This window comes from Rhipicephalus sanguineus, chromosome 8, assembly GCF_013339695.2.
Source record: "Rhipicephalus sanguineus isolate Rsan-2018 chromosome 8, BIME_Rsan_1.4, whole genome shotgun sequence".
In the NCBI taxonomy this organism is placed as follows: domain Eukaryota; kingdom Metazoa; phylum Arthropoda; class Arachnida; order Ixodida; family Ixodidae; genus Rhipicephalus; species Rhipicephalus sanguineus.
Window position 1 is genome coordinate 61,110,560 of NC_051183.1, and position 12,551 is coordinate 61,123,110.

A 12,551-nucleotide genomic window follows, 5' to 3' on the forward strand; every position below is an offset into this window, starting at 1 on the left:
CAGGACCGATCGACGCGGAAAGGGATTTTCCGGCGGATCTCGCTGCCGCCGAAGCGGATTCCGCGCGTTCTCGCCGCCGAATATGTCAGTGTGAACGCGCCTTAATGGCTCATTCACACTGGGGAATCCGCCGGCCACAGCGACCGGAATTCGCGCGCCGCCGAAAGTCAACATTGTTCACACCGCTTAGCAACCGCACCGCCGAAACTAGGGCGTCTAGTTGTCATCGTCCCTTCGCGCGAAGGAACGCTTGCATCGACGCGCTCTGCGTTGTGTACGCGTTTCGTTATGGCGAAGCGCATAAACAGGAGCAGGGTCGTGGAACTGCTGGGCCTGCTGCAAAGCAACTTTCTGGCGATGTCTGACGAGGATAAACATGCATTCGCCGAACAAAAGAAACGACGCAAGCACTTGTGGTTGGTTCGTCCTGATTTGCAAGACGCGAGAAGCTTGGTCGAGCCGAGGTAATGCTACCTGTTTTGCGAGATCGCGATGATGTATTGCAAAGATGCTAATCGCGACAACACTTGGCAGTTGTCGAGAGCTACAGGATCATAGGAAAGACTTCGCTGTTGCTGCGGGCTTCGACGACTGCGATATCACAAGCGCGCCGCCATTTTTCGAATGTTCGACTCGCGTTCCGATTGGTTCGCAGTGAAGGAATCCGGCGGCAGCTGCCGCAAAAATCGGTCCAGGATCGATCGACGCGGAATGGGCTTTTCCGGCGGATCTCGCTGCCGCCGAAGCGGATTCCGCGCGCTCTGGCCGCCGAATGTCTCAGTGTGAACGCGCCTTAACTGCTCTATGCAGTCTTCATTTCCTTGGCTTCTAATAAAGAATGTAGTTGTACGTAAATACCCAACACATGGTTTCAGGATAGATAGATAGATAGATAGATAGATAGATAGATAGATAGATAGATAGATAGATAGATAGATAGATAGATAGATAGATAGATAGATAGATAGATAGATAGATAGATAGATAGATAGATAGATAGATAGATAGATAGATAGATAGATAGATAGATAGATAGATAGATAGACAGATAGATAGATAGATAGATAGATAGATAGATAGATAGATAGATAGATAGATAGATAGATAGATAGATAGATAGATAGATAGATAGATAGATAGATAGACGTAGAAACACACACACAAATACGGGAGTGACATAATCGTTCAAAGAGGTGGGCTGCTCGCAGAAACTTTGTTTTGTTTTCTTTTTCGACACTATGGCAGATATCCACTCTGGGGTATTCGCCAAGAACTTGTTCAAAACGGCAAGTTGGGCGAGTTGGTAGTTGACCATCGTTTGCTGAGGGCAGCGCGACCCGGACTGAGGACTGAGAGACACGTACACTTGTTGTTTAAAATTTAGAAGATAATTTGAAAAATAAACAACTGCAGCAGCGTCTTCGTCGCTTTCTGGTGGGAAGCGCGAACGTTCCGCCATTCTAAGATCGATGGCTCAGAAAGCGGCTGGTCTTCGAGGCTTGCGAACGCCACCGGAATTTTTGATGGGCTAGCCTGGCGCGGGGGAGACACATCGTTATTGCATTTTCTTGCTAGTGATGTCAAACAGCTCAAACATTTTCTTTTTTGCATTCCTCTTCGTCTCAGATCTCATCGTTGTCGTCGCTTCTGTTGTGGTCCTAGTGGCCGGCTCGAACGGCCAGGTGTTTGCTACCTCAGCAATCAGGTAAGAAGCTGAACATGTCCTGGTAGCGTGATATATATATATATATATATATATATATATATATATATATATATATATATATATATATATATATATATATATATATATATATATATATGCTCGACACGAGCCAAGGAAGACAGCGCCCTGGTGCGCACGTTACGATCGCCATCTGGTTTATGTTTCGCATGGTTGGCATACTGTAAGTTCATAGCAAAGATGCAGCAATTTTAGTAACCCTAAGTGCACGCGTAGATAGGTTACCAACCCATCCGGAACTTAGTTATTTGACAAAGTACCAATATCGCACAAGGGCCTCGGTCTCGTAAGACGTGGCAGCTTAATCCAGGCGGAACAAACTATGCATAGATAAAATACTTGCATATATATATCAGACAGACATTTTAGAATAAGCCAGGCATAAAACAAGAAAACAGATAAATAAGAGTTTGGTGCGCATCACATGGCAAAGCAAATTGAAAGCGGAATACGTAATGAAAGAATCGGGTCAGCTATGCATTGTGTAAGCACTGAACGGGGGAAATTTTTTGAAATATAATACTGTCGGTGTAATGAAGGTATTCCTTGCATTGAAGTGTCATAATTCTTTCAGGGGCGTTGTTGGAAATAAAGGAACGAAGTATTTTTTTTCTTTATGCATCTTCAAATGCTATAAGCGCCGTGAAAGGGCTGACATTAATACGACTAATAGAACTACACCTATCGAAATGCTATATGGACTTCGTACTATTTCTGTTGCGCACAGGGGAATCCGTTTCCTCCAGATACTACGCATGCTTCACGTCGACCGACAGGGAGGCACATGGAGGCTGCTTGGTTCCGTAGTCTTTGTACATAGGCAGGTGAGTGCGCTACTGGTGAGGCCGTACCTGAAAAAAAAGCACAACCTCTCTCTACATCAGTTGAACAGACCGTTGGACTAATGAGACTTGCCTTATAACAAAATCAAATGAGTGCAAGTTAAGACGGACATGGAAATGCGAGGCGGACAAGGGCAGGTGCTGCTAACAAAAGTTTATTGACGAAACACCCACAGAAATATAAAGCATTCTGTCTCGCATGCGCCGTGACACATCATGAAAACGCCGATCTTCCATCTGTGGGACTTCATCTTGTTTTTTTTTTTTTTCGCGGCATTTTCATGACCTGTGACGGTGCATGAGCAACAGAATCTAGATGTTTACAATCGATTAACTTTACTTTATTTCGAACTGATAAATAAGATGGTAACGGGTAAAAAAAGCCGCAGTACTACAGGTTGACAAGGCTCCGGCCCCCCCACAAACTCGAACAGCAAAATCAGCCACAGTGCAAAAAAACAATTGTGCTTGAAATAAAACATGTTTCAACTGAATGCACTTTTACAGAAAAAGGCAAAATACTGCGGCAACGAGAAACAACATGAAAGAGTCCACTCCCCCTCCCCCTTTTTTTATGCGTCATTATACATTGTGACACACGTTGATGTGACAAATGAAAAAAGAAATACACTTTGAAATTGAAAGTAACGTTGCGTATACAACCGAAGTTGACACAGTTGGTGGTTGTTTTCACAAAGAGTTGTGAGACCGCGGTCGAAGTGACGCTAGTGGCTCTTAAATAGCGCTGACTTCTCCCTATATAACTTATTCACAAGTGTCGTGCAAAGGATGGACCAGTTTATGAATTATAATTAATAAGTATCACAGCGAGAACTGCCAAATATACGTTCACAGGCAGCGTAAAATTTCCACAAAAACATACGTTCTTGGCTACGTAATAAAATTTAAGTGCATATGTCGAAGCGCGAATGGTGTCTCCGGGTTGGTGTCAAACACATCATTCGTGAGTAAGCCATTGAAAACTGCTGGAACACGATTATAAACGATGTTTTTTTATGGCAAAGCTTAGTGTGCTCCGTGATTCTGGTTTTGTGTAGCATGATATTATTCAAACGCAGGAGCTCATCACAACGCTGTACATTGGTTTCCTCGGCCTGATCTTCTCATCATATTTCATGTACTTGGCCGAGAAGGACGCGATGGGCATCGAGGGAAAGTCAGATTTTACAAGTTACGCCGATGCACTCTGGTGGGGAGTGGTAAGTGTTCATTGCGTGACCGAGCTCTTCCTTATGCGAACGGCTGCTCCGCCCTTCGTAACTACTGTAGTTGCATATTGCCTTCATCGTTTAGTCAATGCAGGTCTCAGACGTGCGGACAACTCTTCCGCACGTCTGCTACTGTGACAGCAGATTGTGTGCAGACTGCCTTCGTCGCTTGCTCCAAGAAAGGTCAAAGACGTGCGGACGCCTTCTGTGTACTTCGTAACCATTATGTCCTCAAATTTTCTTCCTCGCTTGACCGATGAAAATTGCAAAAGTGAGGACGCCTGCTCCGCATTTTGTTCGAAAATCTTAACTCCTCTCTCTTCTAATATACTAATATTCAATAATCATATACCTAAGTGTCTCTGGGCTCTTCTTGTGCGACACGAACTGCTATGCCAGCACCTTGTCTTCACCGCTTCTTCAATGGAGGTCGCAGACGTGCGGACGCCTTTTCCGCTGTCAGTAACGATACTATGTCGCAGATTGCATTCGTCCTTTAGACAATGTAGGTCTCAGACATGCGGATAACTGCACACCGGACCTGTCGTCAGGTTGTCATTGCCGCTTAGTCGATAGAGGTCACAGACGTGCGTACGACTGTTCCACACTTCGTAACTGCTGTGTCCGCAGATTGTGTTCGTCTAGCTGTTGGTCATTGGGGCTCACAGACGGGATGACGCCTCGGCCACAGTTATCTACAATTTTCTCAGATTAATCGTCGCTGACTCTAGGGAGCGCTCTGTAACTAATGTCTGCGGGCTGTCTTAATCACTTCGTAAACGTCAAGCACGCCGCGGACGCCTTCAGTGCGCTTCGTAACTTCTATGTCCGCAGATTGTCTTCCTCGCTTGGACGATGGAGGTTGCGGATGTGCGGACGCTTGCTCCCCACTTAGTTCGAATCTTTTAACTCCTCCCTCTTCTAATCTTGAATTACCATACTCTCCTCCTGTGTCACGGCGAAATGCTCACTTATAGTTTGGGGAAAACAGCACCACTTTCCTCTCTTTAGCGATAACCCCTCACCCCATCTCCGCTGCCACAGATTTCGATATGGTTTGTATAAGAAAGCTGCAGGCCTACGTACACCAATGATTGTACGTAACATGAATAACAGTATGCCGAGCCGGAACCCACGTGACCACTTTTCAACAATGAAGGCAGACATGACAGCCTTTCACTTACCTAGTGTTTACGCATGATGAATTATGTTCAATTAAAAATACATTGACTCAGGAAATAAATGAAACCTCATTAATGAGGAATCACATTGTTCCTTAGCAATAGCGCGCGATTTATCAATGTGTCAGCTGTATACATAGCATGCACTAGTACAGCTGCCTAAGGTTTTTCGTGTTCAAGGATGCCTAACAGCCTATACAAAAGCAATAAAACATTAAAATGTGAGCAAACTTTGTTTTTATTTTCTCGCAATGCTGCAAGCTACGAAAGATTCTTAACCTTACTGAACAATGTCATAACTTACGCATGCTTTATTTGTTCAAACGATTTCGCAAGAAAACAAGTCTCGGAGGAATAAAACGATCCACTTCGAGCCCATTCGATACAGTCAGCCACCGAATAAAAAATTTCTCGAAACGTCAGCACGACTTCGCTTTTGAAGGTTGCCAGTGGTGTGGGGGAGGTTCGCGCAGCGGCTGCGTGTTCGCAGTGAATGCATAACGGACAGAATTAGAAACCCTTCGTCACGCCATCTCGCTCTGCCGTGCAGAAAACCTCGATTCACGAAACGCGAACCCGCAGAGTGGCTGCGTCTGCGGACACGCTCTATCGGAAAATCGAACTCCATCTCATCGAGAAGACAAAAAATACCACGATAGGAAAAGAAAGGCATTAAGTTTCGAAGTCGTTCAATCTATTCCAGCGAGCATATGCAATCCGGCCTGACGACAAACATGCCACAGGTTGAAGGCGCCTGTTCACAAGCGGCCCGAAAGTGTCCTTCGCACGAAATATCCATGCAGGGCTTTGGCAAATATAGTAGTGGATATTGATCCTAGGATCACTGAAACGGCTATCCATGAAAAGAGATTTTTTTCGAATACTCTGTATACCAGGACTCGCGTAATGGGCACTCAGTCCTGCATGCACTTAGTGGTGAAACGGCTCAAGTAAACAAGTTCCCGCAAGAAGATATCCATCACTTTGTAAAGAGATAAGAAGATATCCACGTGAGATATCCATGAAAGTTCTCGCACTTTAGCCGTAATGTTTATGAAATCCATTAAATTTTATTTACCTTAACGACAAAGTAATAACAATCAATCAATCAATCAATCAATCAATCAATCAATCAATCAATCAATCAATCAATCAATCAATCAATTTCTTCTTCTTGTAAAGAAGAGAGGCAGAAGTTACAGGTCACTTGGGTTGCAGACAGCTTGTGCTCCTAATGCAATTCGGCCCGTAGGGCAAACGCAACGTGTAAGCCATCCGCGCATGCCTATGTCAAATAAGGGGTCGCCGTATGACACGTTGTTTAAAAAGCTCGAAAAGTATAAAATTGCATTTACCTCAAATACAAGTACACCTAAAGACAATACACTGCAAATTTGTACTCAGGATTCGTTCCTGCGGAATATTTGTAGTAATAAGAACAGAAGTGAATGATTTCTTTGAACCCTCTAGAATTTCGTCGTCACGACTATGTAGACGATTTAGTAGTGAAGGCGACTTATAAGAGAGCAGCTCTTTCCAATGATCAGTTCGTAAGCAGCGTTTCCAAACGGTACCCTGGACATGCTATAATTTGTTTTGTTTACTGCAATGCTCAAGTTCAAGCACAGCAAAGCAAAAATGAAAAACGATACATCGAGGATCAACTTTGTTACAATAGGTGCCTCATTAACATATGTAACGTTAACAGCGCTGTGCGTGCTCCTAATCATCACTAATAGGTATTTAGAAGTGCTCGATGTGCTAGATGTGCGCGGTGTTCCTTACGCGGACTGTTCTGAAGTTTCCTGTACCAGATAGCATAATTCTTGCAATGGAACAAGGAAATATCCAGCAGATTGACATTAGTTAGACGAGTGATGGAAATTAACATTCGATTATAGATTGAGCGGTCACTATAAAGTGGAAAGCTTCTCGTTATACTTTGCCGCATATGTTGCAATTCCTGTATTGTAACCTCTGAGTTAGTGAAGTTATATCGGAAAACAGAATGACGTTTCATGACAAAACATCTTTCGAGATATTCATTCCTACTGTTTCCAACAGAATGCCTTGTGTTGCTAATGATCTGTGTTTAACGATTTTATTTAGAATGCAAGCGGAACAGTAGTGCACTGTTGTCGTGAGTTTGACGCCAAATATACTAAAACTGGTACCATGATCAGAATTTTATCCAAGTAGACGTGTCTTCCATACTGTCCGTCTACGATTCGAACTGTCGAGATGTGCTGCAAAATAATTATTTCAATAGTAAATTAATTAAATTTTGTAATTCGTCACATATGTACATTAATTTTGAAGTGAAAAGACTGAATCATTCCTTTTACTATGGTCGCTATTTATAAAAAGTCACAGTTTCGCCGCAAGGGCGAAGCAATGAATGCGACAGCAGGAAATTGGAATGTCACACGAAGAACGAGAAGCAGCTCGATACTTGCAGTATCTGTCTCAGTGGTTACGTCTTTGTGCTTGAGCACCGCACTGCAAGTGTCGACAATTAAGAATCAGATGCTCTTAGAATTTCTTTTCTTTTAAACTGCGGCGCGTGGAGCGACCCACTGCGTTTCTTCCCACACGAGGGCGTCTGATGCAAGGTGTGCCTGGTGTTCTTTGTTTTTTTCTTCTTCCACATTACGAGTGGGTACAGAAAAGGGCCATTTGTCGTGCGCGTCTGAAGAGCAGTTTTCAAACTGAAAGAAAATTAGGAGCGTTGCGTGATAGAAAACGCGCTCAAGCTCCACCGAGATTTGCTTACCACCAGTGGTAAATGGTGTATATAAATAGCTCGCCGTCATTTCGCCGGCGCATGCGGAGTAGTCTAATGCAGCGGGCTGGGGAGCGAAGGGTCGATGGTTCGAATCCCCGGTCTAGTGCTTCGGAATTTTTTCTTCTGCTTTAGTTTTATTTGTGCCTTTTTTATATATATATACATAGATATACATATCCGGGGCATGATGGCGACGGCGACGGCAAAAATCAGCCGAGAGTGTCCATATAATTGCTATCGCAATAATATTTAACCGATGAACTGCCACGCATGATAACTGCGATATCCTACGGCTTGAGAAATTATTTTATTTTATTTATTTCTTCTTTTGTGCAACAATAAAAGATTGTCATGGTGCTTGCGGCAAAAGGTGATGTTGGAAGAAACGTCACCTGACTAGGTAGGCCTCTAGCACCATACACGCATTCACCGCACAGAATAATCGCAAGCGTGCGGTACATAATATACAAAAAGTACTAGCAGTAATAAATAAACAATAGAAATTGCATGTACACAATGGTGGAATTGTGTAACCTTAATAATTGCCTTAATAATTGTTCAAAGGAAATATTATGTTGAAGCGCAATATTTGAACAAGAACTTAATAAAAAAGATTTTAAAAAGTGTTTCTTTACGAACGCTCCGTCTCGAGCTTCCTAGAATAAGTTTTTCCCTTTCGTTTTCCTTCGATTTTTCTGCTTTCTTTCTTTTTATACCCTGTCACGTTGTGTAGGGTAGCAGACCGGATGCGCTTATGGTTCGCTTTTTGTCGTCTCTCTCTCTCTCTCTCTCTTAATAGTAGTCAAGCTTTTTATCCCTTTTGTTAAGCGAAATACCTTGACAAGAGCTTTTGGCGCCATTTGACATTTCCTGGATCGATTCATCGTATTACAGTTCGACACTTTCTCGGTACTTCATTCTTTCTTTTTGGCATCGTCCAAGGAAAACACGGGCGAGCCTTACCGCACTTCTGAGATGTGGAATTAATCACCAATTCCAAGAGAAAAAGAAAGGGAAAGAAAATGGCCCTGCTGAGAAATTGAAGTCATTCATTATGTTGACGCAGCGAGCAGCACATTCCCAGCAGCGCAGGGAACCATGTTGACCGTCCCTGTCATCGCTCAGAGTTCCGGACAGGCTCATTGGGCATGCAGGAGAAGATGGGCTTCCGCGAACGCACTAAAGTCATTGACGAGGTCACAAGGGTCACCCTACAACCCACGGGATTAAGGCGGGGTAACCAGAAGCAGCGAGGTCAGCATTGTGACAGCTTTCCTTATGCAATTCAGCCAGCATGACACGTTGCGAAATCTTTAGCATTTACGTCTAAATGATTTCACCGTTTTGCTTAATGTTCTTCGCTTTTCGGTGCACTCAACTCACCTGGCTTGAAACGGCTTCACTCGTGACAAGTCAAACAAGATTAGGGGAACGAAACACCGTGAATACCGAGATTATCAAGAAGGCAAAGCTCCAAAATACCAAGCAAGATGAACGAATTAACGAAGGCTTTCAGATTGCGAGGGCATTAGGTCAGAGCCCTTCGATAATTAGATGCACGGAATTAGGATCGAAGGGAATTAGGCGTAAGAACTTTTTTGTAGTTACGGTTATTTCGCAGTATTTCGAGCCTGCTGTAGATCAAGGAGAAGTAGAACTAGAATTTTGGGTAGTATAGGTTTTCTGCGTGCGCACAGTTAGGAACAAGAAAAAAACGAACTACTTTGCGCAATACACTGCACAGTAGTAATTTCTACGTTAAAGAAGCGATTATTTTTAGAGGTATAAATGCAGTAAAACAGGTATATCAAAGTCGTCCTTGCAGGGATTCCTAGAAAGAGGAATAGCCTTTGCCACACACTAGCACCAAGCTCTCCCTATATACATTTCATAAAGACAGCGACTTTCTTCCTGAGGTTCTAGGAGCTGTAAGGAATGGCAGGCGGTACGTTTTTCTTTTTTTTTACTAGCTGCTGCAGAAAGTGCTCGTCAATGTGACGAGTTCTTGTGTAAGTGTAATGAGTCGTGCGAGTGTGATTAGTTGTAAGCGTGACGAGGTTGAGGAGCACAGGGGTGTGTTTTTTTGTTAACTGATCTATGCTGCAGCGGTTGCTCAGGGGTTACGGTGCTCGAATGTTGACATGAAAGACACAGGTTCGATTATGGTTCGATCCGCGGTGGTCGCATTTCGCTGGCAGCCAAATGCTAGAAGCCCGTGTACTCTGCAGTGCTAGTGCACTCTAAAGAACACCAGGTGGTCGCAATTATCCGGAGCCCACCACTACACTCTGAAACAGGTCCCGCTTAAAGTGCTAGTTATAGCCAGGAAACCGCACATTTTTCGTCCGGTTTCCTTGATATAGCCAGCATTTATCCAGGACCACATTAAGAGTGTACGACGCGCCTCATAATAATATCGGGGTGTTGGCACGTAAAACCCCAGATATTGTATAGTGTTCTTACTTTTGCACTCACCATGGTGATCTAGTGGTTATGGGCCTCGGCTGCTTGTCCGAAGGTCGCGGGATCGAATCCCGGCCGCAGCGGCCGCATTTCTACGAGGCCAAGACGCTCGAGGCCCGTGTGCTTAGATTTAGGCGCACGTTAAAGAACCCCAGGCGGTCGCAATTTCGGAAGTCCTCCACTACAGAGTCTCTAATAATCATGTCGCAATTTTCGCACATAAAAGCCCAACAGTTATTACTATTACATTAGCAGTCAAGGAAAGCCTTATCCTGCATCTAAAAAATATCCATGGCCCACTACAACTGCTAGCACACGCCTGCTAGGTGCAAAGCAAGAATTGCGATAGTTTTACACTAAGTTGTGCAAAGCTTCGCACAGCGAATCTGGTCTAGTCTTACAAAAATGTATTATGGCAGTCTATAGACTGTGTACACCCATTTTTAGACAATCTATAGACTGTCTAAATCCATTTTGTGAGGGATATGTATATTCTCTAGTTTTCTGGCTAACGCCAGTTACTTTCTTTCCACCTGCTTCTCTCTCTCTCTCTTTAGTTATTTCTTTGTCTTTCTTTGATTCTCCGTCTTCTCTTTCTTTCTCTTTCCATTTATGCATTATTTGCCTTCTTCATTTTTAGTGGACCAGCGGAGAGTAGTGGGATTTGCCAAATTTATGCGGCACATACCAGTTTATTTATTTATTTATTTATTTATTTATTTATTTATTTATTTATTTATTTATTTATTTACAATACTCCCAGTCTCTACTGAGACCGTAGCAGGTGGGGCACTATGTACAGATACTATGAATACTCATGGTATTGACCAATCAGCAATACATAAAAAAAAGAGTAACGTCAACTTTGATCTCTATACATATGCAATTTACACTGCATAATATATAAACAAAATACGAGTAGATGTAAATGATAGATAAACATTACAAGCTGCATACACGACTACATGCACAATGTCCAAGTACATATGCTTGTTGCATGAATGGTGCTACTGACAAATTGAACATATTATAGGATTTTTTCAATGTCTGACTCAAACTGAGACAGTGACTCAGCGTTAGTGACGAGAGGCGCTAACATATTCCATTCACGGATGGCAGCCGGAAAAAAAGGAATATTTAAACACATCACTGTTGCATTTGTACTGTACTAATGTGTTTGTATCTTTGTGCCTGGTAGCTCGAGTTTGTGAGTAGGAAATACAATTTGAAATGTCTATTTTATAATAATGATGATAGTTCATAATTTTAGAGTAATGATGAGTTCATAATGATGATAGTTTTTTGTGTTCATCCATTTTACCTCCAGCTCGAACATTGAAGAGCATCGCTGTTCAAAAGACACAAGTTCCTAAACTACAACTGGTTTCAGGAACAAAGCACAATGTAGCGGTACAGGAACGATTCGTGATTCCTTAGCGCAGGATAAGAAAAGGGAATGAGCGATGATTCTTCAGAGAACGCCCCCATCTATCTTACGTCACTCGCTCTTTCGCCTACTCGCGCGTTTCCTCTTCGGCATAAGGTGGCCTGAAATCGAACGATCAAATTTTTTTCGCTGCCGGTACGCAAAACATTCAGTCTTTGCCACGTGGGCCAAGCGTGGGAGCATTTTCCTGAAAAGCGGAAAAGCTCCCACTTTTCTCAGACGTTCGAGTTTTCCCGGAATTTCATTGCCGGGCCGCTCGTTCTTCGAAGCGACGTGGATGAACTCGCTGCACATCGATCGAGGATGTCCTATTACCACATTTTTTTTTTCTTGGGCTTTTTCACTATTTTGATTTTTTTGTGTTCTCCATCTCAGGCTTGCGGCCACGAGGAACTTAAGAATATGCGACGACGCGCGCTTCGAGGATCTGTCAAGCGTGCAGCAATATAACGGAATACCCGACGGAACGGATCAATATTTTAACTCATTCTTTCCTTTCGCTTTTTGGTTTCTAAAGAAAGATCTCAAGAAAGAGAAAGAAAGTTTCTCAAGAAAGATCGGCGCGTCTTTTAGATACAAGACCCTCGCACGTCAAAGTGGCTGTATTATATAATGACGTCCACCGTTCGTCACTCTTAAGATGACGTCATTGTGCATTCGCGCTAAAGCCGCTATTTGCGTGTAGACAAAGTACCACATGCTCTCGAGCTGTTCTTTCAAGCTATTTAATTGCGTCATCGTTTATCGAGTTTATGCATGAAGTAACGAAGAGGCGTCGATTTCAGTTCCTAGTGGATGACTGATGCGACGTTGAAGAAAATCGTAGTGCTTCCGGTATGGCGCGCACTTAAATCACCATG

General features: G+C 43.2%; 1 protein-coding gene across 1 annotated transcript in view; it reads left to right on the top strand.

Moving 5' to 3' along the window:
- The window catches only part of LOC119402008 (potassium voltage-gated channel subfamily KQT member 1), a 72,901-nt gene that overhangs the window by 44,767 nt on the left and 15,583 nt on the right, over window positions 1–12,551 (top strand). The window contains exons 5-7 of the mRNA XM_037669041.2: window positions 1,627–1,705; window positions 2,472–2,568; window positions 3,666–3,806. Of these exons, the coding sequence (XP_037524969.1) occupies window positions 1,627–1,705; window positions 2,472–2,568; window positions 3,666–3,806 (317 nt within the window). The remainder of the gene's footprint in view (window positions 1–1,626; window positions 1,706–2,471; window positions 2,569–3,665; window positions 3,807–12,551) is intronic.